At 39.0% G+C, this 22,571-nt stretch overlaps 1 protein-coding gene across 1 annotated transcript in view; it reads right to left on the reverse strand.

The window, feature by feature from the left end:
• Window positions 1–22,571, reverse strand: part of STK38L (serine/threonine kinase 38 like) — an 80,489-nt gene that overhangs the window by 14,571 nt on the left and 43,347 nt on the right. The window contains exons 3-6 of the mRNA XM_052639971.1: window positions 12,046–12,190; window positions 7,780–7,831; window positions 2,411–2,533; window positions 2,093–2,176 (exon numbers count right to left, since the gene is read on the reverse strand). Of these exons, the coding sequence (XP_052495931.1) occupies window positions 2,093–2,176; window positions 2,411–2,533; window positions 7,780–7,831; window positions 12,046–12,179 (393 nt within the window). The 5' untranslated portion in view covers window positions 12,180–12,190. The remainder of the gene's footprint in view (window positions 1–2,092; window positions 2,177–2,410; window positions 2,534–7,779; window positions 7,832–12,045; window positions 12,191–22,571) is intronic.

Raw genomic sequence — 22,571 nt, forward strand, 5'->3', positions numbered from 1 at the left:
CTTCCCAGGTGGTGCTAGGGGTAAAGAACCTGCCTGCCAACGCAGTAGACATAAGAGCCTCAGGTTCCGTCCCTGGATTGGGAAGATCACTTGGACGGAATGCAACCCACTCCCATATTCTTGCCTGGAGAATCCCATGGACAGAGGAACCTGGTGGGCCACAGTCCATAGTGTTACAGAGTCGGACACAACTGAAGCAACTGAGCGTGCACGCACTGGTGCGTAAGTCACAGTCACATCCTGGCTGCCACTGCTACACAGTCTCCCAAGTGTTCTCCCTGCGCCAACTCTTGTTTGTCCTGCCTGCAAGCCATCTTTGTCAAGCATCCAACAGACACATCAATTCTCGTTTAAGCAAAACAGTGTCTTCCCACTGCATCTGGAGTGGGACCCACACACCATCCATCAAAGCTCTGTGTGATCTGCTCCCTGCCTCCCTCTCCCACTTCATCTCCCACCACTCCTCCCCTCCTTGAATTCTAGCCACAGTGGCTTCTTTCCATCTCTAAACAGACCGAGATTCTTTTTGTTGCAGAGATTCTGGATCTTCGTTCTACCTGATCATAGGTCTCACTCTTTCTCGTCAATATTCTCTTTGCAGAGAACCTTCCCTCATCTAATTCTTTCTCCTAAAGCCAGGTCATCTGCATCACTTTATCCTTTTGTAAAATTTGTCTTCATAGTACTCGGCAGACCTGACTATTTCAAACAGCTGTCTGCTCATTTCCCCTACAACTGTCAGTGAACAAGATTTAGGTTTCGCCTGTTAATCACTATATTCCCAGAACCTAGAATAGTATCTGACACATCGTAGGCACCTAATAAATACTTGTTGAATGAATGGAACAGAAATAAAGTGAAATAATGCAGTGAAAATTCAATTGGGCCGTATTTAAATGAAAAGTCAGGATCGTACTGTTATGATAACAAAGTTAGTTTAGGTGGGACTAACAGTGCAGTTCAGCTTTAGGTCCAGGGAGGCACCATCTCCCTCTGCATCCTCACACTGTTGAGTCTTTCACTAGCACATATACTCACTCAGGGTTCTAACAATGTCTACTCAGGTGGATGCATAAATTAATGGAACAACAACAATCGATGTCTTCAGATTCTTGGTCACCCCAAAATTCCACCAAGTCACAGGAAAGAGGGAGAGAGCTCAGGAGTACAATTGGAGGGGTTACAGATTTTGAGTGTTAGAGTTAGTCGTTCAGTCATCTCTGACTCCGTAACCCATGGATTGTAGCCCGCCAGGCTCCTCTGTCCATGGAATTCTCCAGGCAAGAATACAGGACTGGGTAGCCATTCCCTTCTCCAGGGGATCTTCCTAACTCAGGGATCAAACCTGGGTCTCCTGCATTGCAGGTACATCTTTTACCATCCAAGCCACAAGAGGGGCCCTTTACAGATTTTGAAATATGTGTAATAAAATCAGCAAATTCTTAGGAGACTGGTTTGCTTATTTGATAGATAACAGGGACTGAGGGTGCTGAGGACTGCCCTTTACTTTTACTGAAGTCAGAGAAGAAGGTATTTTGCTGTGAAATGAAGGTTTGTGTCCTCTCTGAAAATTCCTATGGTGAAGCACTAAACCCCACTATGACTGGACTTGGAGACGGGGCCCTCTAAGGAGGTAGGCTTAGTGACGTCATAAGCAGGGAGGGTTAGTGTTCTTATAAGAAGAGACTCCAGGGAGTCACTCTCTGCCCTCTGCACATACCAAGGAAAGGCTATGTAGCCACTTGGTGAGAAGGCGGCTGTGTGCAAGCCAGGAACAGAGGTCTCACCAGAAATGAAACCCTGCCTTGCTCCTGGACTTTCAGCCTCCAGAGCTATGAGAAAAGAAATTTCTGTTGTGTAAGTCATCCAGTCTGTGGTATTTTGTTATGACAGCCTGAACACACAAGCTAGATTATGAATTTGGAAGAAATTTTAACCAGAGAGAAACAATGAAACACGCTACCAAAAAATCTATAATCAATTAAGTAGTAAGATGTGTAGCTTTCTCTTTCTTAAAATCCCAGTTTTAACACTTACTCTAACACCTCGCCAGTGGATGTTCCTTTGGTTACATGTGCTAAAGAACTCTTACCTGCTCTTTTTCAAGCATATCAGCTTTTCTCAATATCTTCATTGCATAGATATGGCCTGTATCTTTCTTCTGGACCAGCCGCACCTTGAATGTAAAAATTCATAGCACAAATTTCTGTCACTGCTATTTATTCAGGGGTGAAAGGTAGGCTCCTTTAAAGAAAGCAGTGCTGTAATTTGCTGTTGCTGGTTATTTTAGAAATTCTATTAAAATTACACTACTTTAATACATATTTTAACCCATTACACTACTTACATATGAAGCTACTATCTTAAGATACATATTTTCAATAACAGCGACTTTAAAAAAGAAGCACACCTCTCCGAACGCTCCTCTTCCTATAACTTTCAGAGACTCAAAGTCATCCAGGCCAAGTCTGGTCCGCTTGAGCCGTAAGAACTCTGTCTCCTTGCGAGCATGCTGCGATCGGCGTAACTTTTTCTATTAAAAAAGAACATTTTAGGAAGATGATTTTTAAAATCAGATTGTTTCAAAGGAAGCCTATAGTATTAAAAGAAGTGACATATTAAAATGAAGGTAACATATCTTAAATATTATATACTCGTGCTACAATTTATTTACCAAAGTTGAACATTCATTGAGCATGTAAAAAATAAAATAATTCTTAAAATCATTTAAAAATTTTTAACAATTGATAAATCTTTATTCTTGAGACAGACTCTGTTAAATATTTCATCTTAACAAGTCCACATATTCTTTCATCTATATATTAACTTAATTCAAAAACAAAAATTAAACTTTAGGAAATGCTAATAGCATCCTTTATTTTTCTTTTGGCCACATCGTGCAGCATGCGGGATCTTAATTCCACAAACCAGGAATCAAACCCGTGCCCCCTGCATTGGAAAGCAGATTGTTAACTGCTGGACCACAGGGGAAGTCCCATAATTTCTGATATTCATTTTTTACTGTTAACAAATCTACTAGGGAATTGTGTCAACTCCCTAATTTCCAAGGCTGCTCTCTCACAGCAGCTGAGACTTCAGACACCGAAATAACACAGCAGCAGTATTTCCATACAGACTTATTCATGGTAGAATTTATTCTTGGGCAGATTTTTTAAATAAAGTGCTTGAGACTTGGCATATAACTTCTTAAAAATATGAAACTGCAACAACAACAAAATAATTACACAAAGAATCCTTTAAAATATCCAAGTCAAGAATTTCACAATTCATTATACAAAGATTACAAAAAATACTATTAAAGAAAAATTATGAACTACCTGAAGCTTACACTAGGAATGGGCATTTATTTAATTGTTCTAAACCTTGCTTTTCCTTCCCCTCATGAAACAAAATTCTGCTTTTTGACACAGAATTATGTCAAATTAGCTCAACCTAGTAGAGGTCACATAAGACTCTTGAGAGTCCCTTGGACAGCAAGGATATCAAACTAATCAATCCTAAAGGACATCAACCCTGAATGTTCATTGGAAGGACAAATGCTGAAGCTGAAGCTCCAATACTTTGGCCACTTAATGTGAAGAGCTGACTCACTGGTAAAGACCCTGATGCTGGGAAAGATTAAGGGCAGGAGGAAAAGGGGACGGCACAGGATGAGATGGTTGGATGGCATCACCGACTCGGACATGAACCTGAGCAAACTCCAGGAGACAGTGAAGGACAGGGAAGACCTGGCGTGCTGCAGTCCATGGGGTTGCAAAGAGTTGGACACAACTTAGCAACAGAACAACAACATAGTAGAGGTCACACAGAACGGGTAACAAACAAAATCAGTGAAAAAATCAAGCCCCAGTTCATCTTCAACTGAACCCTATCAAACATGCAGAGAAAGAAACAGGTCAAAATGACTGAAACGGTTCAGAAACACTGTTCCTAAATGTAGTTCAAGATATAACCACTGAATAAGCCCTTCCTGCCCCTGTGTGCAACTGTTTCCAAATTGGTAAAGTGAATTATTAATTAGAAATATGCAAGGATGCATCATCAACACAATGGACTTTTGATACTTCTAACAAAGTCTACAAAGATAAAATCAGAAAATTATGTCTTCAATCTAAACACCTTTAAAACAGCTAAATGAAGTCACACCAGTGGTGAAAATAGTGAAGACCTTCTTTGTTTAAAAATGCCTTTTGAATCAATAATGTTGAAAAATGAATTATTAGTAAAACAAAAGGACAGCTCAGAAGTAACTTGTTATAAATTCTGACTCTAATTTAAAAAGGCCACATGGTGGCACTATAACACCATTTTTCAAAGAAGCAAAAGACCCTTTTAAAAATTACATGCATGATTAAATATAAGAATTCTGAAAGGCAGGCTGGATTTCTGGTTTTATGGGTTTAACAATGTACAGTTGGATGCAGATTCAGAAACTTGTCTAAGCTGAATGGAAAAGACCACATCACAATTTCATAAATTATGCTCAAAGTCGACAGACAAGAGAGGCAGTCAAAGAACGTAATGCTTATCACTATTTGACAGGTTGTGTAGTGTAGTAAGTAAACAACATTTATGTAGTCAGGAGACGGCTTTTAAATGGTGAAAGGGAGATCATAATGTATGGACTATACAATCCTATGAAGAAGGGATAGTACTTGAAAAACAAAAAAACCTATCAAATATCAAATATCAAAGTCCACGTTGTAGTCCAAAAGAGAGTTGAAACAAGTTCACATTTCTTAAAAAACTGATGAAAAAAGCATGCTGATATATCTGCTCACAACTTGTGTAAATCAAGTCATCTTGGAAAGCAAGTAACGTTGTAATCATATTTTTGGTAATCATATTCTTTCCTCTCGAAGACAACAGAAATCTACGGGCAGGCTTAACATTTCAAGGCTCTCTTGCTGCTTAAACTTGTGCAGTTTGGTTTTCCCTTACAGTAAATAGTATTCCATGTTAGACAGGATTTAAAAGGAGATGAAACTAGAAATATACCATTTTCTTTTTTTTCCCCTCCATTCCTCTTCAAATGGATGTTCCTCAAATGCTCATTTTGCAGGGTGCTCAATTTTTGTAGAAGACAGTGTACACAGAGTTTTAAGCTATGAAATACTTCAGGTAACAACTTCATCTCTTATAAATGTTTCTCATGGCCACATTATATACGGTTTAGTTTTCACAACTAACTTTCATAAACTATTTCACAAGTTAGTTTCTATTACAGAATGCATTAAGGATGAATTTATTTTTATAAAACAATTTTACTTTGAAAAGATCCACCCCACATAAAGATAGTTTCAGCACACTACATTCTTTCAGAGATCGTGTCTATTTGTGACCATCTAGGACTTAGAAAAGGGCCCAAGAAGGAGCATTTGTGGAATTCTAATATCTTCACTGAAAATTTTGGATGTTTTATACATGGTTATTTTAGGCCACTGAGAACTTTTAGGGGTAAAATCATCTCACATTTTCTGTGAGTTATTTAAAGAGAATTAAAGAGAACAGTTCTAGACGTACTTAGCACCTCCTGGTGTGGATGAGAGGCTATACTCAATGCTTACATGCATCTAATTTGGCCCCTAAGTTGTTTTTAAATCATTCTAATAACTTGCCAATATTTTAAAAAGGCAAATGATTTAATAGAAGTCCAGATTTCCAGCTTCTCTTGAAAGGCAGAACTTGGTTTCACTGGGCCAACAGGATCGCCCTGAAACCAGGCCTCCTCCATCCACCCCAGTGCCAGTCATGGGAAACTGGTATAATCAGGCTGGTGGTCTTGTTTCCTTCCAGCAAAGTGAAAAGTGGTATTCTTTATTAAAAGATAAACTATGAGGTGAAAATCTTTAGAACAAGGCAAAAAAAAAAAAATCTATTTCTTCGTGGAAATAAAAAAAGGTGAATTAAATATGCAAAATATATTAGATCAAAAGACTAAATGTCCCTAGGAAACCAATGTGACCAGCTTCTCTTGTTTATGATACTTGCTTGGCCTTTGGACATCTGCTTTCATATAGTTCATTTTTAAAGTGCAATATTCTGCACATATTCATTACTTTGAATGTACCTCTTAACAATCATGTAAATTCTACCTATTTCTTTAAGATTCAAATCAACTGTTAATTCTTCCGTGAAACATTTTCTGATCCCCTGAACTAGGAAAAAAACCCTCCATATTTTCAAAGTTTGCCGCATTCTATCATGTATACCTATTCGTACACGTACACACAGGTAATCTCTCCTTCTAATCTATAAACTCTTTAGGGAGAGATCCACTGTCCATTTGTTCATTTATTTACCAAGTATTTATCCCAGCCCTCTGCCAGCCCGGATCATGTAATGCGGAACAGACGTCACGGAGTTTCTACCCTGGGAGGACGGTTTTAAGGCTGCCTCAGGGACAAGAATAGTGTACTATCCCAGGGGACGTGTTGCCTAGAAAGAGACAGAAGCATCTTGAAGAATAGTGGAACTCAGGCAGGCAGAAGGAAGAGTTCCAAGCAGCAGAGATGCACAGAAGAAAGCCTACAGGCAGGAGGAAGGAAATGAAAATAATTCAATCCCATTGGGCAGCCTGGCGATGGGGTGACAGGAGATAAGGTGAGAGAAAGGGAAGCAAAAGCCAAATTATAGAGGGACTTGTATTCCACTCACATTGAAGAGCTGGCCTTATCCTGAGAGAACATGGGAGCCAGTGAAGGGTATTAAACAGGAGTGACTTGGTCAGATCTGGTTTTTGACAGGTAACCCTGGCTGCAGTGTATAGGAAAACTGGGGTTGGGAACACGGCTGAGAACGCAAGACAGACTAGCTGGGGGCAGTGAGTCTTCAGGTGAAACACACGGTCATTTACACGACTGGGTTCCTGGCACCAGACTAGTGAACCAGGAGGTTTTAAGAAACATGCAGGAAATTTTAAAGATTTCGCAATTAACTGATTCTTCTTGGAGCCCTCTTTTCTTATTCCTCAGACCTAGAATACTGTAGATACTATTCTCTGAATATATGTTATTAGAATTTTTAAAAAAGCTTCCCCCTTTCAAAGATTTCCAACATAGCAACACAGTAAGAAGACCACATTCAAATATTAAACCCACACTATCTAAATTATAAGACCATGTGTGCATTCTAAGTCACTTCAGTCATGTCCAGCTCTTGGTGACCCCATGGACTGTAACCCATCAGGTTCCTCTATCCATGGGCTTCTCCAGGCAAGAATACTAGAGTGGGTTGCCATTCCCTTCTCCAGGGGACCTTCCTGATCCAGGTATCGAGCCCGTGTTCTCTTATGTCTCCTGCATTGGCAGGAGGAATCTTTACCACTAGCGCTAATACTTGAAAAAGCCACTGGGGTAGCTTTCGTACAGTTATTGTAGTTGTCCCCTTTTTATTGAGAGATAATTGACATATAATATTGTGTAAGTTTAAGGTATACAATGTGGTAATTTTTCCCCCCCACCTTTTGGCCATGCCATGTGATCCACAGGATCTTAGTTCCTCAAAGAGGGATCAAACCCAGATACCCAGCAGTGGAAGCATGGGGTCCTAATCACCAGGGAATTTCCTACAATGTGATGACTTGATACAAGTGAATATGTATTGTGAAATGTGGACCACAATAAAGTTAGTTAACACATCCATCATGTCACATAACTAAATGCTATTTTTTTTTTTTTGCAGTGAGAACATTTACGATTTAGCGACTTTCAGGTATATAACAGAGGCATTAGTCACAGTAATTACAGCTTACATTACCTCTTCATCTGCTAATCCTTCTTCTTCCATAGCCACTTCTAATTTCTTCTGCCTTTTTAGAAGAAAAAACAATTTAAATTTAAATGTGTTCCTAAGTATTTCCATTTAAGAAATGTACATTTATTTTTTCAAGTTTATAATTCAGATTGCTATGCTAAAAAACAAATATTTCAAGTTGAATCAAAATAATCACTAAAAAGAGTGATTATGTGTGTGTATATATATATATATATATATATATATATACACACACATATAAATATTTCTTTTTCAAAATATAAGCCCAGTCCAGATTCAGCCGTCTTATACTAGCCAAATGAGTAATTTACTTCTAAAGCTGCCTAAATGAATTGTTAGCAAAGGTGACTCATGTTCTAACGTGGAAAACTCTGTTGTCTAATGTTCAAACTTCCAAAATCATTAACATTTATCAGTGCTTATACTAGATGTATAAAAAGGTAACTATAGTGACTAAAAGTAAAAATTTTTAAGGTGGATATCTCTAGGCTTCCCTGTGCTTGAACTTTGGTTTTAACTTATTAGCTAAAGCTTGTCTATATCCTTCACTTAACCTCTAAACTTGATTTTCCTAATTAATCAAGGAAAGATGTTCAGTGCAATTAAGTATATTTGAGTCTACTACAATTCTTGGGAAACTGGAAAGTGATACATGTACATTAAAAAAATAACCCATTAACTACTAGAATATTTGCATTGCTAGGTATAGCCAAGTTCAATTCTTCAATATTTTTAAATGTACCCTTGAAGTTACTTAAGCTACAGAGGGAGTGGGGGGTGGGGTGAGGGGATGTGTGGTGTTGATCAGTACAGATCAAATAACTGGTAACCAGACAGAAAGCTGGAGTATCCACTTTGCAACTCATTTCCAAGTGACTATTAGTATTTCATTTCTATTGTATTGCTTTTTTTTCCCGCCTAATGATAAACCTGGGAGAGCTTTTCCTAATTAGTTTTGCAGCATACTAGAAAAAGACTAACTTTCAAAGATTTACCCATAAGGGTTGAGGATTGAAACCATGATGTTTATGACAATATACCCCAAGGGAAGCTCTTTCCTAAACCACTGTTAAGATCCTTTTTATTTCTTATGGAAAATTCATAACAAAACTATCTGAAGCCTGTTCATAAGTCAGCTGTTCATAAGAATATTCTCCACTTACTTCCTCAATTCTAGTAATAAGCACCTACCTTGGTGCTAATCACACTGATTTTTATCTTTTGTTTACACATGATTGCCCAAGGCCAACCCTTTGAATGGACTAAGTTCCTGATACTGGACTCTTGTGTCTGCCATCATGCCCCTCTAGACACCAGAGCTGCTTGCTGAATGATCTGAGTTTTCTTCTCTGCAAGAAGAATCCAGAGTCAGAGGACCATTATCACAGGAGGGACTATCAACATACAAACAACTTTATTCTTCTGTCAAATCTCTATACTCGCCTTCTAAAGCCATCAACTCAGTAACTTATCCTTCCTTCTGGGAAGAGCTGCAAAAACTTTCATCTGTTTCCATACCTAAATGAGAAGACCCACAGGTTTCTCTTGTCCCTTCTTAAAACACAGTTTCCTCCTGAAATGATCTTAAGCTTTGTACTGATTGGTACTTTATTTGGCTTATGCATTTATCCAATTAATTAAGCCTAAAAAATCCATCACATGTTCCTTAAAGTACAAGCTTTTAGAAAACATAAGCTATTTAATTTGACTTCCATGGCACTTACCATGTTTTTTTAAAAAACTAATTTTTATATCTATTTTCTTTTGTTTAAAACTTCCCTGGTGGCTCAGATGGTAAAGCGTCTGCCTACAATGTGGGGGACCCGGGTTCAGTCCCTAGGTCAGGAAGATCTGGAGAAGGAACTGGCAACCCACTCCAGTGTTCTTGTTTGGAAAATCCCATGGATGGAGGAGCCTGTGGGCTACAGTCCATGGGGTCGCAAAGAGTCAGACACGACTGAGCGACTTCACTTTCACTTTCTTCTTTTGTTTGGGAACAGAAGGCAAAACTGAGTTACTTTAAGGTTCCAGCAATAAAAGACAATAATGAACCTTTAAAATTCTCATGAATTTTAAGCCAGCATTGACTTCTTTCTCTCACATACCTTATCTGGGTAGCTGCCATGTTTTTCCCATCTTTCTCACTGAAAAAGATAGTAACTTAAGCGACCATTGAAAAAATATAGGACTTTCCTTCCTTGGTTCTCTTTTACTTCATTCAGTCTCCCTTGATGATCTGATCACTTTCAGACTTTCATTATATTTACAATTACAGTAATTTCTTGTATGTTTTATTTCTAACTTATGGTGTGGTTTCTACTTGTACTTACTTTTAGGTATTTCAGTTTTTCTTTTTCCCTTGCTTTCTTCTGAACTTATTTTTCCCCTAGCTCTTTTTTTCCTTCTATTAATTTGAAAGTTACAAACTAATTTTATTCTTTTAGTGGCCACCCTAGAAATTATAACAAGCATTCTTAATTTGTCAAAGCTTGAAATTAATCAATCTTTACTCCTCTCTATGTTGTATCCCTATCCTTAGGACACACTGATCTCTAAGAACAATTTAATTCCACTTCCCTCCACTTCCACTTCTACTGTAGAAAAATACTTTAGTTCTATTCTTTAAAATATCTAAGATAGTATCATTATTGTTGAAGTTTTCTTATACAGTCCATTTTGGCTGAGATTTATCTACATATTTACATTTAGATCCTCTGAGTGTGCTCACCTGCCTTCTGCCTAAGCTGAATCTTTTGGAATTTCTGCTGATGGTGAACTCAGTTTAACTCACCTCTGTTCCATTCCCTTTCCTCTTTTCCTCTAGGAATTTTGATCAAAGACACATTTACTCTCCTCACTAGTCTCTACCTTTCTTAGCTCTCTTTTATACTTCCTTCCTCTAAGCTGACTTCTGAATAGTCACTTGAGTTTCACTTTCCAGTTCTGTACTCTCCCCAGCCATGTCTAATCTGTAGTTGCTGCTGCTGCTGCTAACTCGCTTCAGTCGTGTTCGACTCTGTGCAACCCCATAGATGGCAGCCGACCAGGCTCCCCCGTCCCTGGGATTCTCCAGGCAAGAACACTGGAGTGGGTTGCCATTTCCTTCTCCAATGCATGCAAGTGAAAAGTGAAAGTGAAGTCACTCAGTTGTAGACCCACCCAAAATTACATCCAAAACCACATTCTTCCCCTGGAGTTCTATTTCACTAAGTTTCACCACTCTCTGTTTGCCCAGGTGTGAAATTCCAGAGCCAGCATTGACTTCTTTCTCTCATATTCCTTACCTGCGTAGCTGCCATGTTTCTCCCATCTTTCTCACTGCATTCTTCCTTACTATGGCTGTCATAACCCTAAGGCTAGCCTACTTTCCACTGGCTGGGACTACATCCTTTTCTGTTTCCAATCTCTCCTCCCACAATCCATTCTGTACAACACAACTAAAGTGGTCTTCCAGAGAAGCACCTGTGATCATTTAGATCTTCTGTTCAAAATTTTTCAAGGCTCTTTACTACCATGGGACTAGCTTTGATCTGAAGCGTCCAAGGCTCACAGGAAATGGTAAAAATCTAGCTGGAGCTAACTTGGACAATGCCTGACTTGGTAAGGTGCTTTCTTCTATCTCCAGTATCCTCCCTCCAGCTTGTTAGCCTCTCCCTTCTCCCTTTCATGCATACTGAACAGTACTCTTCCTTAGGAGCTCTGTTCAAATGCCACCAGCCTTGATGAAGCCTTCCCAGCTGCCTTTGTCAAAAACAACCTCTCCTTCCTTCACCCTTCTCAAGGGGCACACTTTTCACCCTTTCATATAATATTCATGTGCATTATCTTCCTTACTGTAAGTTTTCTGAAGGCAAAATAACGTCATTAAAAAAAAAATTCTCTCATTCCCCCTGATATACACACAACACTACAAATGTTTCTGGATTAAAAGCAGTTATTCATTAATGAGCTCTCTCAAAGAAAGTTTTTTAAAAAAGAAAATATAAAGATATACCATAATCTCACGGTCAGAAACATTTTGCTTAAAACATCAATTAACAAGAGATATAAATATATTGGTGCCAGGACAAGACACTATTCTGTGAAGGTAAAACAAGTAACCAAGTACAATGTCATTATGGGAAACTTAAAAGCAGCATTCAAGGATCCACAATATTTATATTATTAACGGACAACATGTTTCCATCCCACTTGCAACAGAATAGCTTATTTAACTACACAGAAAATTTTGACCAGCCTTTACTATACCTGGTTTCTCTCTCTTCATGCTGTAAAATCAGGTTGCTGTAAAAATTCTCCAATGTGAGCTTGGCGACAGTCACTCTTTCCCGGGTGTGGTTGCTCATAGGAAAGGTGGTTGTAGACCCTGCCGTCATTGCCATAGTAACAGAAACTAGAAAGACACAGAGACACAAATTATTTCATAGGAAAAGAAAACTTTCTATCTCTTTTAACAAATTCTAGAAATGGCCTGATTTCTACTAGGCAACAATACTGTACCCTAACAGTTAAGACACTGGAGTCTTTCACATTATAAGTAAAATAATATAATAAAGAAATACAGTATTTAGTAAATATAGCAAAGAAAGATAAAGATACACCATTCCCAAAGCAACAGAAATGAAGTCTGTGCTGGCAGATGTAAACCACACTAAAGAAGCACCAGTAGCAGTCCACACACAACATGAACACATTCACATACATACTCACCAGTCACTCAAAACAAGGTTCAGTCAATTTTGTGGTTGTCTCACTGATTACTAAATAAAATTCACAAGATTTTGCTAATACTTATGACCCAATAAACACACATCTCCAAAAGAGTTAACAAAGTTTAGTTAAACAGAAAGAAGTAGTTTCTGCCATATAAATTGTATGAATCAAGTCGTGTTATATCAAATATGCACACAAACATCTGTCAGAGCAATTCTTATGGGTATTATGTTTTAGGGAAAAACTACTTTTAGAAGCAAACCCCTTTGGCCACGTTGCACAGCATGTGGGATCTTAATCCCCTGACTTGTGCCCCCTGCACTGGAAGTGCAGGCTTAACCAAGGATGCCCCAGAAACAAGCCCCTCTGAATGGAGTCCATGGATGCCCTATTTCATCCTGAATCCTAAGTCATTCCAAATAGTGTTAGGACAGTCTAGTACACTACTCTAGACTGGCAGGTCCATTTCATTTTCTGATGAAACTCAAATGCCTGTAGGAACCAGGCAGGAAACAAAACATATGAATCAAGTCAGGTGACAACAGGGAAGGTCTGTGGTCTTTCCTGGACAATGTTTGCTTACTTTAAAGTCATTCAGGTGCCAACTTTGAAAAACCATTGAGCCAGCCAAGCAAAGTACTGGAAGATGATGTGATGACTTCCCCGGAGTTCCAGTGGTTAAGACTCCATGCTTCCACTGCAAGGGGCACAGATTTGGTCCCTGGTTGGGGAACTAAGATCCCACATGCTGTGTGGCATGGCCAAAAACCAAACAACAACAACAACAAACCAAGAAGAAGAAGAAGATAAGGTAGACAAATAGACAAGATAAGGAATGTTAAGACTGAACTCTGGTGGCTGCTATAGGTGGGCACTGACCCTAGAGACTCTAGACCCCACCGCCCCCCCAAAAAAACCCCAAAACAAAAAACCTAGAATGGCTCCATACATTAAAGAAGCTTTTGCTAATCTAGATGGGAGATCATTACTGACCATACGAGAGAAGATCCAGATTGCCAGGGTAACTACCCAACGCTGCATTAATAGCTAAAAGTATTCTCCCAAATCTGACACCTACCCCCAACACCAGCCTCTCGTTAACTAACTACATCAAGACACAGAGCCCTAGATACAGACCTGAACTGAACTGCACTCCAAGGATCTCATTCTTCACATGAAACAAGCCATACACGGGTTGAAAGTAAACAATTATGGCAAACTCCCAGTTCCGCTGTTGTCTTAGTGAGTTTATACCTCAATCTACTGCTTGAACCTCATTATGTCTGAAATTTCACTTATTATTCTAACATCATAAACTTGTTTCTCTGCTAGCTGCTCTAAATCTTTTTATAACAAGAAGCTGATCACATTACTTGTTTAAAATTGTTCATGGCATGTACAGCAAGTCAAATGAGCTCAGCAAGATAAATAAGGACAACTCATACACAGACTGCTGATATCTATCAGAAACTTTATGAGAGTTTATTCATAAATTCCGCCTTTTTGCCTGAGGCTTTAAGACCATGGCACTCCCAAGCATTTCTTCCTCACAACAGCCCAGTAAAGAAAGGAACTGAAACTTGGAAAAGTCAGCTGGTGAGCTTCGGAGTCCCACCCCACCTATCTCCAATCTGCCTTTCTGGGCTTATCTGCTGCCCTTCCACACCACTCACTTGGCCTTTTCATGCCTCCAAGCCCTGGCATGACCTATTCCTGAACCAGTTCTGTCCTACGCTCTATCTGCAGGGCTACTGCTGATCCGTCACAGCCCAGTGTGACAGAAGCCTTACTGTGGTGACTTCTCTAAGGTTCCCTGCCAGGAGAGACATCAATTTACCAGAAGACACCAAATGGCATTATTTCAAGTGTGCTCTCTGCCACGTGTAACAAATACCCCAGGTACAAGCACTGATCACGTCATCTGCCTATCCCACTAAACTCGGAGCACTTCTGGGCAAGAACTTGCCCTGATTCGTTCCTGAGCGTTCACCTTGATAGCACTATATTGGACTCAGAGTAGGTATTACTCAATGAAATGAGTCCACTTATCAAATGGGGGATGGGGTGAAAGGAGAGTTGAAAAAATTAGCAAAACTTGCCTATAAAGGGTGGCAACTGGGGAAAAAGAAACTTACTGAACCTTGGAGTCAGATATTTAGAGATCTAATCCAGGTTCTGCTGCTAAACGATCACATGAAAGTGAAAAAGTGAAAATGAAGTTGCTCAGTTGTGTCCGACTCTATGTGACCCCATGGACTGTAGCCTATCAGGCTCCTCTGTCCATGGGATTTTCCAGGTGTACACTTTTCCAAGTGTACTGGAGTGGGTTGCCATTTCCTTCTCCAGGGGATCTTCCCAACCCAGGGATTGAACCCAGGTCTCCTGCATTGCAGGCAGATGTTTTACCATCTGAGCCACCAGGGTCCTATTCAAATCACCACAATGCTCTGAACTCAGGTCACTTTCCCCTCAGATCCAGGAATTACAGTACTTGCTCGGCTAGCTCACAGACCTAGTTTAAGGCCATCTGAGATAATACAACATAGAAATTATACAAATGTAAGATATTATTTTAGGCACTTAGTTTACTTTTTAAATGTGCTTTAATAATAGTGAGCATTATTTTTGAAACAATAATAAAATGAGCTCAAGAATTATCCTGGCCAAATGATTTCTGAGCACTAGGTTTGGAATGGTTTCCCGGGTGGCTCAGTGACAAAGAATCCACCTTCCATGGAGGACAAGTAGATTCGATCCCTGGGTAGAAGAGATCCTCTGGAGGAGGAAATGGCAACCCACTCCAGTATTTCTGCCTGGAAAATTCTATGGACAGACCAGTCTGGCAGGCCGCCGTCCACAGGGTTGAAGAGTCGGACACGACTGAACACGATGACGAAACTTGGAATGCTACCTAAGGCAATGCTGCCCTGTTATCTTTGGAGATCTCAGAAAACTGGGTTCATGGTCTATGTTTCAGGATCAGATGCGGAAAGGTCAAAGAAAGGAAAGAGGGGATGGGACAGTACAGAGCAAACATCCCCAGTCATGTTTGCTAATTGGCACTTGGGGACTGGTAAGGAAGGGGGGTGCTGGGAGGTTGGCTGGAAGTAGAAGAAGTCAAATAAATTTAGGAAATCTAGATTATACAAAGTTTTTTACTGTATGACTTACCATTACATTGTATCGTTAATGGAATAATATGTATCCTAAATCCTCAAAGAGGCGATAGGTCGACATTTACAGCAGTATTCGAGGAAATCCCCTTTAGGCATATAAATTTTAAGTTTATAGACAGTTATTTTCAAACACTGGTTTAAAAAGTGCCTGTTACTTTTTTTAATATTTGCTGGGGGGTGGGGGGAGGGGGACTTTGAAACTCCAACAAAGAACAATATCTAGAAATTTTAAGAGTGCTTTCTGATTTGTCCAGAATACCTGTAGCTGACAAGAGAATTTTCAAATTGGTTTGCCTGTTGGCAGGAGGAAAAAAGGTCAAGACTCAACTATAGTTATCCAAGGTTTATACTTTCCTTTCAAAAAGTGAATGGTGAAAAAAACTAATAATTAAAACCTTTTATAACGACCCTTGAAAAAGCACAAAGAAACAACACATCAGTAACGCTCCCAGGTGGCTCGGAGGTAAAGAGTCTGCCTGTCAGTGCAGGAGATACAGCAGATGTGGGTTTGATCCCTGGGTTGGGAAGAGTTCCTGGAGGAGGAAATGGCAACCCACTCCAGTGTTCTTGCCTGGGATATCTCATGGACAGAAGAGGCTGGTGGAGCTACAGTCCATGGGGTCACAAAGAGGTGGACACGACTTAGTGACTAAACACCACAAATGCTTTTAGAATTCAGAAAGAAGGATATATGATGAACTCAGGGTGTGGCAGCTGACAGGCTGCCAAAGGGCCTCGCAAAACAGGCTGCTCTGCTCTGTCTGCCAAGGAGCAGGGTCTGGCCTTTAGCTGCCAGTGTTCCAGGGCAATCAGATTATGGAAGCTACTTAATCCTCACAAAGTTCAAAAGAGACTGATAAACAAGACATAATGGCAGTTTACGGATTTACACAGTAAGAAACTGAGGAAACAAGAAACTGATAACTTGCATGTTTTGGCAAACGCACTCTGTTTCTATAGGCAAGTTAGATGTAAAGACTTAAGAAGGCTGGTGAGCACGGCATCAAAACAGAGAATTGTTTATTCAATCTGACTGTTTAATGGCACAAGGAGAAAGTGGAATCTTAAAAAAAAAAAAAGAAAAGACTGACCACTATCTTGCCCAGGACACCTCTGCCCATTCAAAGTGGCAGGAGGAGATGGCCAATATTAACCCCTATTGCTGACAGGGCTTTCCCAGATGATGCAAAATTAGGGGGCTAGGAGTGGGCAGAAATATTACTGAGCAAAATTTGGGGGGGAAATTTCTGTGAAACATAAAGAAGTTGGGGTACTAAAAACAACTCCAAACCACAGAAAGTGTTTGCATTAGCAGTGCAGAAAAAATGTGAGATAGTTTGAGATAAAGATTTATGAACCTGAAGTCTTTATGAAAGAGGGGTAAACAAAAAGAAGGGAAGGATTCTTCCATAGAAAGATGAAATGAACTTATAACCCCAAAATCCAGAAGGGATATAAAGCGATGAAGAGAGACTTCCAAACACTATATAATTTAACCATGATCACCATGGTTTTTCCATTCAAATTATACATACATGCAAGTGTATGCCTTGTTTAAAAACCTAATCAGAGCAAAACCTATGTCTGTTCATCTCTGTACAAAATTACAGCACCTGGCAAAGTGCTGAGCACACAGTCTGCATTCTATAAATGATGATGAGTAACCAAACTCAAAATTAATGGATTTTAAATTATATATGTCTCATATCTAACAATTTCCTTTGGATTAAAAACTACAGTAGCATTTGGTGTTATATTAACCTTCAGAGAGACAAATACTACTTGAGAGAGTCAACAACAGAAAAACCCCAAACTCTCTCCCTTAGTCTGGATTAAATCTTTTAGAGATTGGCTTAAAAAACAAAATAAAACAAAAATTATTACTCTCTAACCAGAAACAAATAGTGAGTGAGTGAGTGAAGTCGCTCAGTCATGTCCGACTCTGCGACCCCATGGACTGTAGCCTACCAGGCTTCTCTGTCCATGGGATTTTCCAGGCAATAGTACTGGAGTGGATTGCCATTTCCTTCTTCAGGAGATCTTCCCGACCCGGGGATCGAACCCAGGTGTCCTGCACTGTAGACAGACGCTTTACTGTCTGAGCCACCAGGGAAGTCCGAAACAAATAGGCTTTATAATATTAAAATTAAGCAAAACTAAGAACAGAAGGGACCAAATTATTACAAATGATCTGGATAACTGGCACTTGTTATACTGCAAATATATTCCTCTAATGGATTTCATACTGTTCTTTGTCTTTTATTTACTAAAGCCCTTTCTTCAGCCAGAAAAAGAACAGGATATAATTTGCAAGTCTAGAATTCCTGCACTGATAAAAAAAACAGTAGGTGTCCTTGAATTTCCTGTTCATGTGTTTTGTCCAGACTCTCCTATTCATTAATGGAGAAGCTACCAATGGCAGTTCAGCATTCTTTCGTTTATCAAGCCTGAGGAAAGGAGATAACAAATCTGGCACTGGGGCCATCTATAAATAGATGTAGTGTCTCCAAGCATTTACCATCACACTTCTAGAATAGAAAAACAGAGCTGCTACCTGACCAGTACGATTTAACCAATGACTTCTCCTTAACTTTCTCCAACTACATTTCAGAGACAGAGCATCATTAATGCCTTGGAGAACAAACATTTTCCTAGATTCATCATTAGCTGCAACCTAGAATCCAAACAGGTCCTCAGGCTGGACACTGCCCTCTGGGTCCCCAACAGAGCAGCCACAGCTTCTTTCCTCTCTGAGGTACCATCTGAAGAACAAGATATTCACTGTCAGGTGAGAGTTCAAGTGCCAATACTAACTTTTATAGTCATATTATTCCCAACCAACATTTTCTGCAGATACACACAATGTGCCAGCACTGCCAAAGCACTGAGAATACGAAGACTGATAAAACACAGTCCCTGCTCTTATGGAGTTCATAGTCCTAGGGTGACACAAGGAAAACTCAAGGAAAAGTATAGACTGAGGTTTAAGAGAGGAGGAGATGCCTCAATTGACTCTTGTTGGTGATAATCAAAGAGTCCACAAGTCAGATGGCCAGGGCACAAGGGGAAGAGGCTGAAAGGGCTTGAAATCAACTGACACACTCAAGTGTAGAGAATGGCTTGAGTACATCTGGTGAAACAGCCAAAGATGAAGGTGCAAAGTCAGTCAGGAATCATAAAATACTTTTCTGGCCATGTTAAAAAATTATCCTGAGTATAAACGGGAGTTGCCTAAGGCCTTTAATTAAGTGAAAAGCAATAAAGAACAGTGCTTGAGCACTTACCCAAGTACCAAGAACTCTTCCAAAAATGTTACTTGTTCTAATGTTTTTGATCCTGCTAACCTCCCCTACAATTCTATCTGATTGGGACTTCAGATAGATTATGCTAGCATAGGGAGGGTGCAAGCAGGCTGAGCAGACTAGACTGGAGGAGTGTCAATCAGCCTGGAGGACTCAATAAAAGGTCAGGGGTAGCAAAACTGAGGGCCTACAAACATATTTTGTGTAACTTGTACTATGGTTCAGAAATCAGAAGATGTCACATAAAAATCCAGATTTCTGGCTCCTCTCGAAAAAATCCAATCTGTCAAGTTCGAGCCCACAGTCCTGCCTGCAAATGGACGGCAAGGACAGAAGCAGTGGGTCCCTGAAAACCCCACTTCCTGCCAGAGTTCACCAACTTCCTTCCTCAGGCCCAGCCTCCTTCACTCCTTGTACTACCTACCTGCCTGCTTCCAGTAAGCATCTGAGATTACAATCCTTGGTTTAGGGCAGAATAATAAGGGCCCAATTTAACACAGTAGGAGAAGAGATTAAAAGAAGGGCTCAGATACTCAGCTGAAAATAATGAAATTTGTAATTCAATTTCCGATTTGGATGACTGGGTAAATCTTGATATCATTAATAAGAACAGGAAGTACATAAGAAATGCTAACTTGGTGGGGAAAGAAAATAAGCTCAAGGCTGATCCTGAGTTATTTCACCAGACACAGGATCCACGGCTCTAAAATGGATAGACACCAGGCCCGCCTTATAGAATTGATGTGAAGCTCCAATGATGGCAAAGCCCAGTGATGAAGGTCCACATTGCTAGGTCTGAATTTTGGCCCAGACACTTACTAGGTACATCACTTCAGGCAAATTACTTAAACTTTCTGTGCTTCAGTTTACTGTTGACTAAAATAAAGATTATGGTGGCCAACTTATATAGTACATGCTTATCATGTTAATGTAGGACTTATAAGAATCACAAAAGTTAATATTTGTAAAGGACTTAGAACAGTGCCTAGTAAAGAGAAACGTCATGTAAGTGTTTGATACCTCCATAATAAATGAGAAAACCTTTTAAATACATGTGGCTCATATTAAATACACAAAACAAAAATGATCAATTTTCTTCCCTTCTTTACCCAGTCCTCCTGCTCATTCCTCCTGTTTTGAGTAACTGTCCTGGTAAATTAATTTGTAAGTTTATTCTCTGGTGGATATTCTCTATGTCTTCTAGTCTTAAAACCTACTTGATTTGAAAGTTTAGAGTGCTTTTAGTGGTGAGAGAAAGGTATCAAAAAGTACTTATCAGTTTTCTAAACAGAAAGACTTGAAGGAAAAAAAAAAAGACAATTTTTGGTAGAAGTCTCGCTAGATGTTAGTGAAGATCTGGGAATGTGGCTATGACAGGAGGAAGTGTTCCAGAGAACTTCTCATTCCTCTCACAAGATGGAGTCATTCCCATGAGGCAAGAGACATTCAGTCTACCTAAAATCCATTTACTCTGCCTAGTGTCAAGAGCTTTTGCTTTTAATTAGTTAATGTGATGCTCTCCATCTGTGGAGAGAGAACTGGCTCTGTTTACTAGTCCAGCAGATCGAATTTATACACAGTTGTCCTTGCTTTCTGTGTGTCGTAAGCCTGGTGGTAATGGCGCAGCGGTGCTGAAGTCAACATTATCATTTTTATTTTTAAAACTGTTTATAAAAAGGCACCTTTTCCTGGTGACCAAAATACAGTTCAAAGGTTGAGCTCCCCAAAGCTTATTTGGCTACAGTAATACTGTTAACAGCAGACTACTTAAGAATGTTAATCCAAACTCCCTCTGTACATAGTTTTTTTTTTCTTTTAACTTGAAATGAGAAGGGAAAGTGTTGTTTGAAGCAAATGTAATCCAAGAAGCTGAATTAAATAAACTAAGTTAAATTTGCCAAAATAGTGGTAATTTTGTCTAAAACCTGGCCTGTTTACAGTTCTTATGGTTTAGGTAATGTAGAAACCCATTTTTCTCAAAAGTATTCAGAAAGAAGTCAACCACTCTTAAATATAGTTACATAATTCAATTATTCTATTGCTATAGCTCTGTGTGGTAATCCATCAGATCTTGCCTGCAAAGGATAGATGCTTACCTGAATCTACCAAGGCACAGTTAACTTAAAGAAATAAACTTCCTCATCTGAAATGCCAGACAACTCCAAATACTGATAATTTAGCACCACAATGGAGAAGAAAACAAGCTTAGAGAGTAGAGGTTGCCCTAACTTTTTTTTAAAATCAAGTTCTATTAATTGGTATAAGAACGTTCTCTAAGCCTGTTTGTTTTGTAAACAGACTGTTTTGTAAAAAAAATAAGTTCATTTATATCATTTTTTAAAAAAGATTCCACATATAAGCAATTTCATATGGTATTTGTCTTTCTCTGGCTGACTTCACTTACAGACTTCCAGTTTCAAGATGAATAAGTCCTGGGGATATAATTCACAGCATGGAGACTAAGTTAACAATATTATACTGCTATTTGAAAGTTGAAAGTATCTGAAAGTACTGTATATTTGAAAGCTGCTAAGAGTAGACTTTGGGAGAAGGCGATGGCACCCCACTCCAGTGCTCATGCCTGGAAAATCCCATGCATGTGTTGGGACAATTGGCTATATATTTGTGGAAAAAAAACAAGTCAGATGTTCATTTCATTCCAAACGGCAAAATAAATTTCAAATGGTACAAAAGGGTGAACATAAAGCTAAAGAGAAAAAAAGGAAAGGAAGGAAAAAGAAAGGGAAGGGAAAGAAAAACATGAGGAGGAACAGGAAGTAAAAGGAAAAGGAAAAATTAAACTTCAAAAAAATTACAAGAAAATTAGATGACTAACTGATCATTTAAAGGAAAAGGACTGTCATAATAGGAAATCATCACAAGGAAAATAGTCCTAGGTACAATTACAGAAAAATTTTGAATATCCATATGTGTATCAAACAAGATTAAAAGATAGTACTTTTAAGGGAAACTGCAAAATAGCAGTATATATTAAACTTTTATGCTAAAAATACCTTATGCCTATGTCAAAATAAATTAACTTCTTAAAATACACACAAAGTTCATAACACAAGTTTTATAACATTAAAGGTATAAAGAGACAATAAAGGCCCTAATAATAAATAGATAATACTGACTGACAAATACATAAGTAAAAGTAGCTAACAAACATGAAAAACATTCAATGTTAGCATAAATCAAAGACATGGAAACTTTAAAACTTTAAAATAATGCAATATATTCCCTGTGTAAAAGTAGCCACAACCTGGGGAAAAACTTTCTTGTTTGGGCCCAGTCTATCATCAGATACCTTTCTACACATCATCTGTATCCACGTGGATGTTTTTATAGCTATATTGAGATATAATGGATATGTAAGATTGTGTACCTTAACGTTCATGCGTGTTGTCACAAATTTCCTTTTTTTCCCCTGGGTGAATAACATTCTAGTAGGCTGTGTGTGTGTGTACACCATTTTCTTTATCATTTATCAGTGGACAGTTGGACCGTTTCCATGTCTTGGCTACTGTAACGTGAGGGTGCAGCAATCTCTTTGATAGTAACTGCATTTCCTTTCTATATT

This window comes from Budorcas taxicolor, chromosome 5 (genome assembly GCF_023091745.1).
Source record: "Budorcas taxicolor isolate Tak-1 chromosome 5, Takin1.1, whole genome shotgun sequence".
In the NCBI taxonomy this organism is placed as follows: Eukaryota; Metazoa; Chordata; class Mammalia; order Artiodactyla; family Bovidae; genus Budorcas; species Budorcas taxicolor.